This window comes from Grammomys surdaster, unplaced genomic scaffold (genome assembly GCF_004785775.1).
Source record: "Grammomys surdaster isolate TR1022 unplaced genomic scaffold, NIH_TR_1.0 354, whole genome shotgun sequence".
NCBI lineage: Eukaryota > Metazoa > Chordata > Mammalia > Rodentia > Muridae > Grammomys > Grammomys surdaster.
In genome coordinates this window covers 833,563-852,360 of record NW_021604773.1, presented here as the reverse complement: position 1 = coordinate 852,360, position 18,798 = coordinate 833,563, and the positions used below count along the sequence as shown (strand labels likewise).

The 18,798-nt window shown below is 48.7% G+C and overlaps 1 protein-coding gene across 1 annotated transcript; it reads left to right on the top strand.

Annotated features, from left to right (window-relative positions):
• The first annotated feature begins 8,429 nt into the window (after positions 1-8,429).
• On the top strand, positions 8,430-12,139 carry LOC114631199 (carcinoembryonic antigen-related cell adhesion molecule 15). Its single transcript, XM_028779484.1, has 3 exons — positions 8,430-8,490; positions 10,539-10,898; positions 11,862-12,139. Exons 1-3 carry the CDS (start codon positions 8,430-8,432, stop codon positions 12,137-12,139), a joined length of 699 nt encoding a protein of 232 aa, XP_028635317.1.
• The last annotated feature ends 6,659 nt before the right edge of the window (positions 12,140-18,798 follow it).

The window sequence follows — 18,798 nt, the reverse complement described above, 5'->3', positions numbered from 1 at the left end:
TAATTTTAAAATTAAGATTGTCTGGTGTTTTCCATTCATGACAGTTCAGGTGGGCAAGTGAGAGAGGGCAGCCGAGTGGCAGCTGTGTCATCGGCAAAGCAAAGCCTTGGCGGACAGTTGGTTGAACGCAAATGGTAGCTCCAGGCATTCACAGGAGGGACACCTGCTGGGTGGCTTAGCAAGGCCAGACAGAGAAACAGACAGTGGTCATGGTCTCGGGCCATTGCACTGGGCTAGGAACAGACAGAAACTGCAGATGCCGGCACCTAGCCAGAAGAAGCGTGGGCTTTTTTTTTTTTTTAAATTACACACTACAAACACTGGCTGGTTCAGGTCTCTGTGAAACTCGGGCAAACAGTAAACCATTGCTCCCAGTCAGCAAAAGCAGGAAGTTACATTTCAGCCCTGGAGAAAAGCTCTCAATGTCTGTCATCTGAGAGGAGATTGGGACAGAGGTCTGGAGTCAGGGATTCCTGGTGTTTGCCTCGCTGTGAGGACCCCGTGGCTTCCTTAGCCATGCCCTGCCTGATTCTCCAGCATCTTTCTCAGAGCCATGTTCATGATGAAGCCTGGAAGAGTCTGGGCTGAAGCTGACATCCTTGGGCTGGCTACTCAGCGCATGCCTGCTCTCCCCAGGTTAGGTCAGGTGAGGAATTCTGATCTATTGCAAGTTATCTCCATAATACTTGTCCTGCCCTAAGCCCCTAATCTACCAATGTGAGGACAAATACAGTGGTGACATAGGCCATTCTTGACACAGTGTTCACAGTGGTATCAGTGTCACCAACCCTCAGAGGACACAGAGTAGCTCACTGCATTCATGGAGACTCATATAGATTTTTTTCATTTGTAAAACACATATGGAAGGCTCATAGGATGTAGTATCCATGTTCCACCTGGGTGACCTTCTGGCCACCCAGCGAGGACCCATTACTGTACCACTGTATGACTTCCCCAACCTTCTTGAACTACTGGCTGTGACATATGGCATGATTTCAAAGATCTTAGCTGGAAATGGAGGTCTGTACCAGGAAAAGGCTCCAAGGTTGCCTGGCAGATTATGAACAAGGAGAAGAACATTTTCTCCCTCAGCAACTTTGGGAGACACTACCTCAATGCTGATACATGCAGTGGCGCCGTGCTACAATGGGTTAAACATGGGTCTGCAATGTAAGAGAGAAAAACCAACAACAGAGGGAAAGGTGGGGGCCTCTGTTGGAAGCAGGCATGTTTGTCTCCCAGCCTAGAAGGACTGGGTAGGGGGAGCCTGTCCTACTTGGTAGAAAAAAGCAAGGTGGCCTCTCTGTCTTCAGTCCTCCGAGTGTGTCATTTCCTCTGTGTGGAGCTCTCTCCTCAGAGTCCCTGCATCTTTGGTTTCTGACCTTTAAAAATAAATAAATAAATAAATAAATAAATAAATAATATCAACAAGAACAAAAACCAACTCCCTTTGTGGTTCCAGTCACCCCTCATTGAACTGTCCAGCTGCCCTGCCCGGCTGTCTTCCGGTCCAGTAGAAGTGGGTCATTGTGAAGACAGGGCTAGGCTGAGCCTTTGGAGAGGTCGATTGCCTGCCAAAGACTTAACATGCAGTGAGGGGTGAATGGGTGAATGTCTCAGGTTGACCGGAATGCAGGTTGCTTATAAACATCCCATGTTTGCCACTAATGAAAGTGTTTGGTATCCCTGGTTGATTTAAATGTATTTATATATTTTTATATATCTGTGTGTGTGTGTTTGTGTGTGTGCACCTGTGTGTGTGTTTGTGTGTGTATGTCTGTGTTTGTGTGTTTGTGTGTGTGCGTGTGTGTGCATGTGTGTGTGCATGTGTGTGCATGTGTGTTTGTGTGCATGTATGTGTGCGTGTGTGTGTGTGTATGTGTGTGTGCATGTGTGTGCATGTGTGTTTGTGTGCATGTGTGTGTGCATGTGCGTGTGTGTGTGTATGTGTGTGTGGCAGGCACATACCATCCTGTGTGTATAGTCTAGTGGATGCCACATCAACTATCAAGACTTAGCAGACTACTTGGAGAGGTGAGGTCTGTGCTACAATCCAGTGCACACAGATTACTCTGAGTTGGCAGTGAGTATCCAATGAGCTGAACAATCACTGTCCCCACCCCCGGCTTGATAGGTTTTGGAGTCACGATGTCCTAGTTGGGAAGACCAGTGTATTAGTTAGGGTTTCTATGGGTGGGACGAAAACACCATGGCCAAAAAGCAAGTTGGGGAGGAACAGGTTTATTCCACTTACACTTCCAGATCACAGACCATCATTGGAGGACGTCAGGACAGCAACTCACACAGGGCAGGAACCTGGAGCAGGAGCTGATGGAGGCCATGGAGGGTGATGTTTACCGGATTACTTTCCATGGCTTGTTCAGCCCACTTTCTTATAGAGCCCAAGACGACCAGCCACGGGCTGGGTCCTCCCCCATTGCTCACTGACTGAGAAAATGCCTTACAACGGGATCTCACGGAGGCATCTTCTCAACTGAGGCTCCTTCCTCTCCGATGCTCTAGCTTGTGTCAAGTTGACAACAAACCGAGCCAGTACAACAGGTCTTCAGAGTACAGTACTCACTGGCGATCAACTCTGAGTAGGGGACACTCTGGCTTTTTCTCCCCTCCCCCATCCCATTTCCTGTTCTCTGAGGACTTCCCTCTGCTGATCATCTCTTCCCCTCTGTGTCTGCTTCCTGATGCTCAAGCACAAACCCTGCCTTTCCTCTCAGGTTCTCTTGCTCCTTAGGAATCTCTGAGCCCTGCACCCACCCACACTGTCAGAGAATGGTCTCCTCACCTGCTAGCAAAACACACACCCAGGTGGCGTCCCCTCTGCAGAAAGGTTACACAAGAGGCCTCCATCGTCGCTGCTGCCTGCTCTGTCTCCCCTCATGGAGAAGAGCTTCTGTCCAAGCTCTGCCATCCTGACACTGAGCTGAGCCTCCTCCCAGGCAGGAGCATCTCTCAGAATCACGAGGGCTGTGGTGTTTGTGTTCAAGATACTGTTGTATACCCGCTCCTTCACCCCCATGCTGACTCCTGCTTCTTGTCCCTTCTCTCTCTCTCTCTCTCTCTGTCTCAGACCTGGGGACCACACACTGAGTAGTAAGGCTGAGTAAGCATCCTAGTGCCCAGAGAGAACAGCAGCTCACTCCAGGGCTGACCTCTGTTATTTCCTGACCTTAGTCTGTATGCACCAGAAGGAACTCCTGTCCTCTCCATGTGCCCTGGTGGCACAGAGACCCATGTAGGTCCACTGGGAAGGTGGCATTCGTGCCCAGCACAATCACATCTCTGTGTGTTCGTATAGGTCTGTGTTTGTGTGTGTGGGGGGAGGGCATTCTACAACACCTATGGGGAAGGCAGAGGCCAACTTGCATTACTCAGTCTTTCTTATGTTGTGGGATCTGAAGATTGTAGCCAGGTCCTCAGACTTTGAAACAAGTCGTACCATCCATGGAGGTATCTCACTGGCCTTCCCATTGTTTGATTTTTGGAAAGACACCCAGTATTTCTTAGGAACATCAGTCTTCAGAATAAAGAGACCAAAACTCTGGGGAACAACCAGGCTTTTTCTTGCCACACTGTACTATTTCCCGTTCACTGAGGGCTGCCCGCTGCTGAGCCTCTTTCTTCCCTGTGTCTTCTTCTCTCAGGCTGCAGACAGAAATCCCGGGTCTCCTCTCAGGTTCCTGGTCTCTGAGGGTGACCCAGCCAGGCTATGAGCTCCGTCTTCTCACCCACAGTCAGATAATGGGCTCCACAGCTGTTCGTCAGCACACAGGCCTGCACCTTTAGGACACATCCCAGAGCCTCAGCCAGCTCATGCTCCCTGCAGCTAAGGGGGAGAGGCAAACTGAAGTTGACAGCTCTGTCTGTGGGACCTTGTTCTTCGGTGCTCCTTACGCTGTGCTGAACTAAGTCAGGAGACTGAAACTTCCCACCATGCTAACAGAACAGAAGCAATAGAACCTTCCCTTTGTCCTGGGAATCGGTCCAGAACTCTTAGGGAGACAATGCTCAGGGATTTGGTCCTGAGCTGAAGGCTGCTGTCTGAAGAGATTCTGTGGCCTTCCCTCCATCCCTTCATCCCTTCTCTCCTCTCTTCCCTCCCCCAAGCCCCCATCATTTTCATCATGGTGAAGCTCTTCTCCAGGGTTTAAACAAAAGCCTGTCCTTCCCTTGAGCCCCTGGCATGTCCAGATTCTGCCACTTCCTGCTGTTCCTACACTCCAGGCCCCATCATGGCCTCAGACCCTTTATCTCATCAAACCCTGCTGAGGGAGCTGTTTCAGCTTCCTGTGAGGACCTCCCACCTGTAGAGGGTAAGAGGTCCCTGTGCACACAGGGAAGCCTTGGAGAAGCCAGTAAAGTTAAACACTCAGGCTTCAGTGGAAGGAGATGTTTGCTATCTTCCTCCAGGAACTCAAGGAAAGGCTGTCGTTTACAACCTGCTCATCTCTAGCTATCTGTAAGGCCGGCTGAACCTGAGTCTCCCGGAATATCATGTCTGTGTATCCCTGGCTTTCCCCTACATCTTGAGCATTGCTTCTTAGTCTGTCCCAGCATCCTCGTGACAGTTGGCACTTGTACTCTACAACAGCCCAAGTGACCTCTGTGTTATCTTTGGGACAGGAATTGTGTTTACCTCAGCCATCCTCCACAGGCCCTCATCTTGAGCATTGTCTGTAAGTCAACAGAACCCATGTTCATGGAAGAAGGGATATGGACTCTGTAGAGTCTCAAAGTCAACATGCCTTGAGCTGTGTTGTACCCTTGTTGTCATCAGGAAATGTTTTCCCCCAAATCGTGCTGTGCTTAATTAAATATGGCTAAAACCACCCAGTGTCAGACTCCAGAAGTTTGTCCCAGCACTGCCTAACTACTTGTGGCTGACCTGAACTTCATTCTGACCTCACCCGACTGTCTCCTTGCCTACTGTGATGGGTACAGGGATCCCACACCCACACTGCTAGCTTTCTTACTTATGACACTGTGAGAAGAAGCCCTTGTCATCAAGGGTGACATTTGTTGGAAGAGAGGGAGGGAAGGAGAAAGGGAAAGAGAGAGGGGGGATTTCCAGGTCTCTGCTGCCTCCTCAGTCCTCCCTCTGTGGAGAAGAGCTTCAGGTTCAGCCCTACTCCTGTGCTCCATGCTGTGCTCCCAGCTCTGCTGTCTTCCTCTGAGCTCAGCCTCCTCCCAGGCAGGAGCTCCCTCCAGAACCACATAGACTGTTGGTGTCTAAGACTCTGCTCTGTCCCCTCCAGTGTCCACCTCCCATGCCTCTCCCTTCTCTCTCTTTGCAGTTCAGTCCTCCACACCACACAGTGAGCAGCAAGGCTGAGAAGCATACTGTGCCTGCAGTATACCCCAGCAATGGCCTCTATTGAGTCCTAGCCTGGGTCTGTCAATACCCGAGGGAACCCCTGGCCTCCCTACGTGATGGTTCTGACACTGACACCCAGCTGATCATCCAGGTGTTCTGAAGGTAGAAGTCACATGCAGCAGATGTCAGATGTCTCCCAGGGCTAGGAAGGGACTAAGTGTGTGATGGGCGTGTATAGAAACTTATCTATAATCACTGCTATCACCAATCTGATTTCCTGTTCCGGGACATGTTTCAGGAGCAGTTGTGTCAGGAATCTGACATCCTGTGTCTACAGGAGGAAGTGTCCCGAATCCATCTTCAGGAAGTGTCCATCTTCCTGCAGAAGGTTTCAGGGTGGCCGTGAGTTCCCTGCAGTGCTGGCTTGGGCCTCAGTCTGTAATGAAAGTCTACTCTGTGCTAAGGATGCTGTGTAGCAGGCAGAGTGCTTGCCTAGCATGCCCTGGGTCAGACTCCAGCACAGCATCTTCCAGAAGTGCTGCTGCACCTCCCTGACATCCTAGCACTGGGGAGCTGGAGGCATGAGGGCCACCAGGCCATCCTCAGCTGTGTATACCAGCCCGAATGGGCAACCAGAGAGCGAGTCTCAAGCAAACAAAAACAAAGGGGAAAAACTATAGTTGGTATTTAAACAGTTCTTAAACAGCTAACAAGGTTTTTACATTATTTTTTTATTTTTTAAATTTTATGTTATTGAGACAGAGTGTCACTATGATAACCAAGATGCTTTCAACTCATAGAGATCTGCCTGCCCCTACCTCTCAAGTGGTGAGATTAAAGGTGTATGCCACTATGTCCAGACTTCTCTCTTTTTTTAATTAGAGTAAGCTAAATATTCCTAACAGTGACCTTGGAGTTTTTATAAGTCAAGGCTACACAGCTAGTATGTAGCAACTTTGGTATTCAAATCCACTTAGTTTGATTTTGATTTTCATTTTTTGTTTTTGTTGCTGTTTTTGTTTTTCTCAACAGGATGTCTTTGTGTAGCCTTGGCTGTCCTAGAACTTGTTCTATAGACCAGGTTGACCTCAAACTCACAGAAATCCACCTGCCTCTACCTCCCCCGTGCTGACATTAAAGGTGTGTACTACCACTGCCTGACCTGTATGTACACTTAAGTATAGTCTCTGCACTTAGGAGGCTGAGGCAGGAGGATTCTTGCTTTGGGGACCAGAGTAAAGGGAATACATAATGACTTCCAAACTTACTAGACTTAACTAAAATTTTTTAAAAAATGTAAATTAATAAATGTGAATACATAATTAACTTAGTGGTGAACCAATGGGATGTTTGGGCTTAAATCTCATGGTAGCCAAAAGAGGAAATTCTTGTCCACACACTAACTGTTCTCCCCTCAAAGTCTCCCTTCAGACATTCATCAGGCTGAGTCAGATAACCCACTCAAGGCTCCTAAGACCCCTGGCTACACTGACTCTTTCCTGTCTCTTAGTAAGTTTCCTCTTGTCTTGAGGGCAAGGCCTGGACTCGTGGTCACTAGGGAACGACCCTATCATAGATGACAACACAAGAGAGCATCTGAGGAAGTTGTGGGGTTTCGTTTTGTGGTGGAATATCTGTCTGTGTGTGCACACATGTGTGAAAGTTTCTTTGGACATTTCACGCTCTGCCACTCTTTTAAGGGCTTACTATTAGGTCTCAAAGAAACTTACCACAAATGGCTAAGTGTAGTGTCTGTTTAATATACCAAAGTCCATGAAGCCAGGGACTGGCTCCTCTCAGCCCCACCCCCTACCCTAAACCTCTCCAGTTCCGGAGCTTGGCTTTCCGTCCCCTGGGTTCTGATTCCTGTACAACTCAGACATTTTGGTCACTCCTGGCTCTCTCTGTCCTCTTGGCCTTCTCTTCCTCTCTCTCTCTTCCCCTCTCTCTCCTCATATGGTCCCACTCAGGATACTGCTCATATCTAACCTACTACCTTCTCTCCCTGCCCTGGACCTTTCCAGATCCCTCTGGCTGTGCCAGTCATCATGTCTACACTAAAAACCTTCTCTTCAGCCATCCCTTGGAGTGATCATGTCCCCATTTTTATTCACTTAAGACGGTCAATGGTAGCTGAGAAAGCCCAAGCCAGGAAGCAGGCTTCTTTGGGACAGCCATCTTCCATCCCCACCCTACCTCACATCTGCTTGTCACCTGCTCCAGGACAGATGAACGAACAGCTGACCAATTATCACACAGGAAGAAGTGGGGGCTGCCAGCTGGGCCTCCACCAAGATTCCCCAGTGTGACCCTGGAGACCTGCACAGCTAGAAGTCACATGAACCAGAGCCCTAGGGACTGGTGGGGCTTAAGGTTTGGATGTCAATCAGAGAGATGCCCAGGCTCAACAAACAAACAAACAAACAAACAAACAATAACTTTGCAGAGAAGTTGGGGGTGCTGAGTCGTTTTCATCACGGACATGAGAACATTGGGGTTTGGAATAGGAGATCTGCCCTATGGGCCCAGCTAGCCAGGGCTCGCTTCCTGACCAAGAGATCATGTCCATGTACAAAAGCTGCAGAAAAGGGCAGGCACTCCAGGATATCAGAATGTGGGGTCTTGGGGAGGGGCAAGTGGGTAATCAGAATGATAGGTTAAAATGGGTTCTGGAATCAGGGTAAGTATAGGTGAAAACACATCATTTATAAAGTAAGACATTTGAACACATTAAACAAATAAATCTTAGCTGGGCATAGTGGAGCCTGCCTTCAATCCCAGCCCTCGGGAGGCAGAGGCAGGCAGAGTTCTGTGAGTTTGAGGTCTGGGCTACACAGTAAGTTCTAGAATAGCCTAGGCTACATAATGCGACTCTGACTCAAATAAAGGAGTAAATCTTAAAGAATGGGTTTAGAGACAGGTGAGGTTGGGTTGGAGGGGAGAGGAAGAAGGGGCAGTCCCCCAGCAAGAACAGTTGACACAGCGCATGGCCTCGGGCAGATTCCCTGCACACAGCCCATGTGACTCTGGAAGATGACCCTGGGGTAAGGACAGGAGAAATAAGAGGGAAGGACCCTTGGACACCAGGACAGCACACATGGGAGCAGAGACCATGGAGTCCCCTTCTCTGCTTCTCTGCAAAGGGCTCCTGCTCACAGGTGAGGCCAGGCCTGGAGTGGTGGTGGTGGGGCGCTCTGACAGGAAGGGACCCTGGGAGGAGTCTCTGCTTCAGGCTGAGAGCAGAGGACACAGGGAGGGACCCAGGCTGCTCAGATGGATGCTCTCAGGGAACAAGGGGTGTTCAGAGGGGAGGAAAAGCCATGTCCCTCTTTATTTAAAGTTAGTCACCAGTGCCCACAGGGTACATGGCTGTACCCTGACTGTTGGAGTCCCCACAGGGGTGGCCATGGTAATAATGGGGGTTTGCTCTGCACCAGAGATTGCCCAGAGCACAGTACCCAGAGGACCACAAATGTCCTGGGTCAGATCCAGGCTTGTGTGTTTGTGCCCATCAGGAGCTCTGGAATGGGGGTCAGGGCCTTGATGCTGAGCTGTGGGTGTGCTTGGAGTCTCCAAGCAGGAGTGCATTGTGGGAGGGAGAGCAGGACACAGGGCTGTGCTGGGGCTTCTGACACAGAAGAGGTGGACAGGCAATGGGGGTGGGGGGATGATGGAGGAGGACCTGAGAGTCTACAGAGGCCTGGAAGTCTCCTCCCTGTGAGGGGGAAGAGCTGGCAGCAGGGCACAGAGAAAATGTTGGGACAAAGAAGGAGGTAGCCCTGGAGAGATTCTCTTGGTGGGAAGAGAGAAGTGAGCTATGATCCAGGACTCGGACAAGGGTCTCTCTTTGAGGCCACAGGATTTATGCAGTGCTGGAGAGGACGGCTGTGTGTGGTTGGGAAGGGGAAATCAGGAAAGCGGGATCCTTGCTGTGGGGAAGTGAGGAAGCCATGGGGGAGCTGTGGAGAAAGGGTGCCTTGGATGCCTTCAGTGGGTGAGCAGGGGATGCCTTAACCCTGTGAAGTTGGAGGCTGCATGTGCCCAGGTGCCTGTCACCCTCAGGAATCGAGACACCTAGGAAGGACATTGTCTGAGGAACTGAGACAGGCTGTCCCTCTTTTCACACAGCTTCAGGGAGCCCAGAATCTACTGGGAGGGCAGCTGTGGGAGACAGGGAGGTAGCTATCCGCTGACACCTCCAACACACACATGCATGTGCGCACTCACTGGGGAAGAGAAGGACACACATTATGTGAGTGGAGAGACTCATTTTTTTTTTTTTGTCTCCTAACAGCTAAATTCTATAGCAAAGGGAAATATTATACCTTATTTGAAAACAAAAGCTAAAATCAGAGAGATCTCCTCCTATGTTAAGAAGCCCCATGTGTAAAGAACGCTGTCTCTTAGGAGGCTATACTAACAAGGACCCTGCGTAGCTGCCCTGCCCTGCGCTTATGCCTACATGAAGGTGTTTTTCTCCACCCAGTCTTATGAATTGCTGCCAAGAGTCTTGATTTGGCTTGAGTCTGAAAAGCTCAGAATCCAACATTTTGGAAATTGGCTGCTCCCACTGGGTCTGAGCCTGAAACACTATCAGACTTTGTGATGCTTCGCCCTCTCACTCTGGAGCTCAGGTTCAATCTCTTTCAAGAACACATAACAATGTAAACCCTGTCATAAGCTCCGAGCTTGCTGTAAATAGACCCACAGACACATGTCTCGGGACATGCTCACTCCTTCATTCCTTTACTGGTATCTGAGCCTGTCCCTATCACTGGGCCTCTCGGGAAGAGCAGCCCAACCCCAGGGCTTACAAGCCCAGGATTGGAAATAGCAAGGGCTATCTTAGAAGGTGTGGTCAGGGGTTGACTGCAAATACAGGGACCACAGTAACAACATTAGATAGTGATAACCCAGGGTCTCTAGAGAAGAAGGTCAGGGATGGCATCCCCAACACCAAATGTACTCTTGACTGTGACAGAGATGTGAGCGCAGTGAGTAGGGGGCCATGCAGACACGGGAGGAGAGAGTTCCAAGCAGAGGACACAGCTTCAGGGGCATCCAGGGAACAGGCTTCCTGTTGGTTTTCTGCACCGAGAATGTGGGCACACCCGCGCCCAAACACCTCGTCTGAATACTGTTCTCCCTTAGACTCACCCGCTCAGGACATGGTGGGCCCAATGCTGATGCCTGTGCTCTCTTCCAGCCTCACTTTTAACCTGCTGGAACTCGCCCACTGCAGCACTGCTAACACACAAAGAGATGCGGTTCTCGGCTGCCGAAGGGGCAAAGGTTCTTCTCTATGTTCCTGACCAGGAAGAGAACCTCCTCTCTTTTTCCTGGTACAAAGGGAAAGATGTAAATGAGAATTTTACAATTGCGCATTATAAAAAATCCAGCGACTCACTTCAACTTGGAAAGGAAGTCAGCGGCAGGGAAGAAATCTATAAGGACGGCTCCATGCTGCTCCACGCCATCACCCAGGAAGACACGGGATTCTACACTTTAAAAACCTTTAAAGCACATAACCAACAGGAAATAACATATGCCCATCTCCAAGTATATAGTAAGTGACTCTCTGTGACCAGTGGGTGCTTGGAGGGATCGTTCCTCTTAACACACAGGAGTGACAGTGCTGCCCTGTGCCTACCTCCCCTCTGCCCTGTGTCCCCTTGAACATTTGGTGCAAGACACACACAAGGGAGCTAAAGTACAGTACTCAAACCCCATCACCAAATGCGCCACACAGAGAGCAGGGCATGCAGTGGGTAACTCAGATGAGGACATTAGACTCAGTCAAGACCTGCAGGGCTCTCACTGTGAACATGACCCTGAGGTAGACCCTAAGGGACTCTGGCATGAGAAAAACATGGGATTCTCACAAAGATGTGAGCACCAGGAAGCCCTGGCTCCAGTCCTTGTCCCAGACTTTACTCCAGGTGACCCTGGGGACCTCCTCTTCAGGGTTGGAATTGGACTTTCTGTTAGAGCTGAGATGGAACTAAGATTTATTGTCTTGTGTAAGCAGCCAGCCCACTGCCATCACAGCCACATATAAGCTGGGTCCCCCGAGTCCCCCCAACCTTGGCATCTCCTTCTGCTGAGACTGAGCATGGAGACTGAGCTGGACAGGTACCCAGGCCATCAGCCAGATCTTCTCATGGGTTTGCAGGTTTTTATATCCAGCCCAGGGAAATCTCATAGCTAGGCAAAGGGTAATGGACTCCCCTGATTTGGACAGCTCCCCTGTTCTAAGGTCAGGTTCTTGTTCTTATTTAAGGTTAACTCACAGACACGGCAATGGTCATTCACCATGTGTCCTATTATAGAGAAACAGAGACCCAGGGAACACAGTTGCTGGATTAGGATGGCACAGGCCATGGGTGGCCACTGCAAGCACAAGACACTGGCTGTACCCTCAGCTCTGAATCCCCATGCAAAGTTGGTATTAGGTACCTTGGAGCAGAGAGGGGCTGGCTGAGATGTCTGGAGATGAATCTTTCATTTGCTCTCTTCTGTTCACACACAGAGATTGTGACAAAGCCCTATCTCCAGCTCAACCACACTAGAGTGAAAAGGAGGAGTGCCTCAATTTTCACCTGCGTGTCACCTGACACCGGAGTGGAGATCAATTGGTTCTTCAATTACAAGCCCCTGAACATCACGGAGAGGATCACGCTGTTACCCGAAAAGCACCAGCTCACCATATCTCCTGTCTGGAAGGCAGATGCAGGGATCTATCAGTGTGAAGTCTCCAACTCCTTTAGTTCCAAGAAGAGTAACCCATTGCTCATGGTGTTGGCTTAGGGCTAATGTCTCCGCTCTTCCGATACCAGAGATTTGCAGGTTTTATGTCACTAGTGTGCACAGTTTATGAAGATTATAAGGAGAAAATTATCACTACAGATAAGAGAGACAGTCAGCATGGTGACATCCACCCGCAATCCCCAAATAAAACACAGGTTGGGAGGAGAATGAGTCCAAGGCCAGTCCAGTTACACAGTATAACAATGACTTTAAAATAAGACCTCAGTATAGGGATAGAATTGCAAAGGAAGGCCCAGGTTCTGAATCACATATGGATCCACCCTCAGGATCCAGAGGGAACTGCTCAGATGCCGCAGGCTCACCAAAAGCCGTGAATGCTCGAAGTCTCCTGTTAAAACGCTGCTGTGTTTGCACAGAGCTATATGTATGTCTTCCCACAAGCTCAAATCCTCCCTGGTGCCCAAACCCTGTGCTGCCTAGACCCCATCTATCCGCTTGAAGTTGGAATACTGGTAGGGGATCAGACTGGACATGTTTCGGTGTAGATGTATGGCTTTGGACAGTTTTCATCTGTATATTGTTTGATGCCCAGATGTAAAATCCACGGACATAAAGGCCCCATGTACTGAGTTTCTTGTCCTGAGCCTAGCAGTTCATTCCATTGCAACCTTGCACAAGATCCTGTTTTGTCTTAACAGTTTTCCATGTGCTAAAATGCACACATAAGATTTTAACCATTTTGACAACCACGGTTGAATGGCATGAAGCACAATAGCATGACTGTGTGACAGTTACCGTGGTCCATTTCCAAGTCTTATTTAAACCTTTCCATTCACGACAGTCTCGGGCAACTGACGTTCAGCTTCTGTCCCTATACATGTAACAAACCCAAGTCTAATTGTTTATGGTTAGTATCAGCACAGAAAAATCCAGCTCATTAGAGTCTGTTCATTTGCCGGGGGTGGGGAGGTGGGGGGTGCCCAGTTTAGTCATCAGTCCTGAAAACATGTAGCACATGTAGCACGTGTAGCATATGTAACATTCTCTACAAACAAGTCCATGCCATCTTCACACACTATTTTTTTGGCCTTGGCATTGTACTGTTACATCTATGGCATTCACACACACACACAAAGACACACACAGACACACACACAGACACACATACAGAGACACACACAGACATACACACAGACAAACACAGAGAGAGATACACACAGAGATACACATACAGAGACACACACAGATACACACACACTGACACACACACAGACACACACAAACACACACATACACGCACACTACATTTTATTAGCCATGGAATGCTTGTCATTCTGAAGCATGTGCAGCAGTATCTCCAATTCCACTTCTGATTTTAATAATTCTAATCTATTATATTATGAAGTTAATTTAGCTAAAAGAAAATACTAATTCTTTGTCAAAAACCAACTTCCTAAGGCCTTCCTCCTGCCTCCATGGAAGACTTGGGCACTCTCTTTTTATTTTCACTTTTATGTGCATTGGTGTTTTGCCAGCATGTATGTCTGTGTGAGGGTGTTGGAACCTCTAGATCTGGATTAAAGACAGTTGTGAACTGCCTTATGGGTGCTGGGAATTGAACCAGGGTCCTCTAGAAGACCAGTCAATGCTCTTAGCCACTGAGCCATCTCTCCAGCCTGACTCTTATTGAGCTAACCTTTGCTTGTCTTCTGAGTGACCTAGATGGCTGCTGCCACCTCTCTGTTCCTCCTTAACACTGGAGCATGGCCAGGTAAAGCACATCTAGTCTAACAGGAACACCTTGTGAATGGGGGAAATCAGAGACGGCTTCATTCTGGGCCTGCTCTGACACTAACAGTGGTTCTGGACCACAGACTCAAAAGGAAGCTAATTTGAGACCTTCTCATAGGCTATGGCCCACTGCCCAGCCACTTGTATCTGCTATGTCCTTCAGCTTGAAGTCACAAAGCCTAAATCAGCTGTCTCTCCAGTCCTTCAAAATCATTGCTTAAATACAAACTCTAATTCTTCTGGTGGAGCCTGAGAGTTTTACCTATCATTCTCCAAGTTACCATGACCACCAACGAGGGGCATCAGTTCCCTGGGGATCCTATGTGCTGAACTGAAAGGGTACAGCCTCCTTTCTGCAGTTAGTGATGAGCCTGCATATCTTGAGCTTAACCTTGAAGAAAAATTAGCCCAAATTTACAGGTATTTATAAAAGAAACCAACAGCTAGCGGAAGCAGGTAGCTAAGGCAGTAGCATCGTGATCCCAACACTCAGGAGGTGGAGACCAGAAGATCCGGAGTTCAGACTCAGCCCAGGCTGTGTAGGCAATTCAAAAGAGCCAGAACTTCAAGATAAGGAGAAACCCAGTGAAAACCAGAACAGAACAAAAAAAGAGGCCGAATGTGGTAGACTATGAGGCTAACCCCGGCTATCACGAGGCAGCTGCAGGTGGACATCTGTGAGTTTAAGGCCAGCTGGATTAAAATACTGGGTTCCAGATGAGCTAGGGCTAAATAGTGAGACTCTGCCTCATCAAAACAACAATATTAAAAATAAATTAATAAATAAAGCCAGACTGTGGTGGTGCACACCTTTAACCTCAGCATTGGGGAGGCAGAGGCAGGTAGATCTCTGAGTTCGAAGTCAGCTTGGTCTATAGCGTGAGTTCTGGGACAGTCAGGACTTCTCTCTAAAACCCAAAAAATTCAGAAAATCAAAAAACCAAAAGGAAAAAAAGAGAAAGGAAAAGAAATAAATAAAACAAAACAAAAGCCAAAAAAGGGGAACATCAACACATACGGAGAGAGAGAGACAGAGAGAGAGACAGAGAGAGACAGAGAGAGACAGAGACAAAGACAAAGACAGAAACACAGAGAGAGAGAGAGAGAGACCAAAACACATAATCTCTGGCACAAACCAACCAGAAAAATAAAAATAACTGAAACTGAACAAAGCACCCACCCAATACTAGCTGGACAAATACCAAGCCCATCTTGAACTACAAAGTGAGCGCCAGGCCAGCCTGTCCTTTGTCCTGGGACACTCTGTATAAAGACCCAAATCAGAGAGGAGCTCTACAGTGATGTCTTCTACTGTGTCACCTATACCAAGCCACTCACTGTCCTTGAAGCTTGCCTGGCTCAGCACTGTCCTCGGTCAGTGTCTGACTGACAGCTTCTAGAGGGCAGGGACCCACCATTGTGTGGAAAATGTCCCTCAGCTGCAAGAGCAGAGCAGACAGCAGAAAGGATGCCATCCCTCACCCGCTCCAGTCTCCTCCAGCAGAGCTTCCATCTGGACCTGTGCACTCAGGTTCCTCTTCCTGTCGCTGTGGTCAAATCCTGAGAAAAGCAGCTTAAGGGAGGGAGGCCTTATCTGGGTCCCATTCAGAGGTAGAGGCCGTGATGCTGGGGAGGCCACAGTTTCAGGAGCTTGAGGCAGCCGCTCACATCACATCCCCAGGCCACAGAACCCTCCATGTGCTTTCTCCACTGCACAGTCCAGGCTAGCCAGGGGAAGGTTCCACCCACACTGAAGACGGGTCTTGTCACATGTACTAAGTGACCAAGATAATATCTCTAGACATTCTCTGAGGCTACCCCCACTCAGGGGAGCCCTCACAGGGCTGACACAGGATGACAGACATAGGAGCTAGACAGTATTTCCATAAGTCTGTGTCTGTGGCCTGTCACCTAGAAGACTCTAGACAGTTTCTAGCTGACAACATTGAGCATGACAGTTACCTTGCAGTAGCACCTGAGAGGCTTGAAAGTTACCCATGCTTGCATTTCCTTCCAGAACAATTAAATTAAAATGTGTGGATGGGGTTGACCATCACTTCTTTGAACGAATATCTCAATGATGGCAAGGTGGAGCCATATTTTATGTTTTCTATTGGATTTTTTCTGTCCCTGCCCCAGGTCTTCAGTGCTGGGGATGAAATACAAGGGTTTGCTCCATGTGGTGACACAGTCATTTAATGCCAGTACCCAGGAGGAAGAGGAAGCAGGTTTCTGCCAGTCCAAGACTACAGAGCAAGTTCCAGTGAAAACAAGGAAAAGGAAAAGGAAAAACAGCAGAGAATTCAAGGTGAGACTTTCAGGAGCAGCCTGGAAAATAAATGGAAGAGGAGGAGAGAGACAAAGACTCAGTTAGGCATGGAGGTCAGCCAGCAGCCAAAGGGCAGACGGCCGGGCTGATCAGGAATGAGGTGAAGGAACTTCAGAGAAAGAGCAAAAGGCCGACAGCCCACCCAGCTGGTCTCTGGGATCTGAAAGAAGGAAAAAGAGCTAAAAGCAAGGAAAAGGGAGAAGTCATAGATTTCTGAGTGATTCAGACAAGTGTACAGGCTAGTCCAGCCCTGGGGCAGCACCCCTGCATGTAGCTGTGCCGGAAGCCATCACCTCTGGCCTCAGAAGAGTGAAGAGTTTAGAATTTCTCACCAGTTGGTCACAAGCAGTGCTGGTTTTGCCATCAGCTCTGGTTCTTTCCTCCAGCTTTTCCTTCCAGTCACCTGCCATAATCCACGGAGGCTCTGAATCTGCCGGGAGCTACCAGCTTCTGGCCCAGCCATTTCTGCCAACTCCACCTCCTACCTCAGCTTACCCTTAATGTCAAGGCTGGACCTTGACGTTTCTGGCTCTTGAACAAGCCCAGCCTTAACACCGCCATGTTGGGAGCACGTGTCAGCACACAACAGCTGGGCTTTAGATACAGGATAGACATTATTCCGGAACGCATTCTTCTCAGAGACGGAAGGGACTGATTAAGCAATCTTTCTTGCTGTGGCATTGAGGAATGAACACCAAATTTGATCTCACTGTTGTTTCTCGTAGATTTCCCCCATCCTCAGCCAAGTGTCAGCAAATACCCACAACATCACACTGGGATGGCTGAAGTATGAGCATTGCTGTTAGCCCAAGGCCAGCCTGGGGTATGAGAGACCAGGCTATATGGGGACCCTGTCTCAAGAAAGATACAAGCCAACCAGCAGAGTCAAACAACACAAATACCCTTCTCCCCAGAGACTTTTCCATGAGAAAACAGCCAGTGAAAGTGTCAGCTCGTATCTCATTACAGAGGTGTCAGTGGGGCCCTGGGCTGGGAGCAAGACAAGAGTGACCACTGCACGGGAATATGACTGAGGCGTGTGAATTGTAGCAGGAGGAGGGGTTGGGTGTTGGCAGAGGCAGCCTGTGGTCAGCTCAGGAGTTTGCTTCCCTCACAGTCTGTCATCCAGACCTACTGGGTTAGCGTCAGAGAAGGAGCCGGATGGAGTATGTCTGATTTCCCCAGTTCACAAGGTCTTCATTGTTTCCTCAGATGTGACTCTGCTTCCGTGATGAAGGAGGCCCAAAGCACTAAGATCATCACACGACCTGGGTAGTCTCCATTGCGGGGCTGCCCCTGGCTGTACTAGAGGCATAAGGGAGGGCCTTGGACGATTCCTGGAAACACTCATCTCTTAAGCTAGCCTGTCCTGAGAGGAGGGAAAGGTGCTCTCCAGGGAGGTCTCTGATGGGGCCTCTGTAGCCAGCTGTGTTAGTTAGGGTTTCTATTGCTGAGAAAAGACCCCATGACCACGCCCTGACATCACCACTCCCTTTATTCCATTTCACACCGGGTTTTCATCGTAGGCCGGCATAAGATGGGCCACTAATAATGACAGCAGCAAGTTTTGAAAGCGGATTTGGAAGCAAGTCTCTGGGCAGCGTCAGTCCAGCATCTGTGAGGATGGATCTTGCCAAAAGCTGTACATTCTGTAATACATGTTTCTCACGACCAAAATTTTAGTACCGTTAAGATATTCGTATGAATTGTGCAGGGTGCACGGATCAGTTGAGGATGAAATTTTGCTCCTGATTTGAGCAGGTGTAAGGACCCAGAAAGAGGACCCCATCTCAAGTCCCAATTAGCGCGCACCCAAGGAGACACGAGAGACTGACTTGATGCAATGGCAAAAGGCAGTTTACTAACAAGGGCCCTTGGATCGAAACTCATCCCACGCAGGGGAGAGAATTTCGATGAAGACCCCAGGAAGTTTAGAACTTTTATAAGGGGAAGCACAAGGGGGAAGGGAAACGTGGGAAATTCTGGCGCGGTTACATATAATTGGATATTTCAAACATCAGCACTTTGCGTAAGCAATCATTTTGACAGGCTGGATGGCCCACTATTTTTGACCATGAAGTCTCAGACCTTCTAGGATAAACACCAGGTGGCCCATTACTCACTTGGGCATGTTTAGACTGGTCAAGATATGTCTTTGGTTGTTTCTACATTTCTGGTCACCTCGTCCCTAGAGGGGCTTGATATTTTTATTATGGCTATTCCCAGCAAGCTCAGCAAGCTGTCCTGCGGTCTTGCCAAGTTGTTTGTGGTCTCTGCTGAGCTGTTTTAATTTTTACCCTTACACAGGCAAAAGGCAATTGTCTTTTTTCATGAGTAAATTTTATTAATAACCAATTGTGTTAAGTCTTCATTCACGCCGTGTGAAGGATGGCACGATGAAACTTAAAGATTTCATAATCAACAACATTTATTGTCTCACTGTAGCTGACGTTTTGGCTAGAGATATTTTTATGTCTATGCCAGCTACTGGGCTGTTCCTAAGCTACCTGTCCTGTTTGATTTTCTCAATTTTTTTGAGATCTTCAGGGGGTCTTTCCCCTGTCATATCTGATCCCCT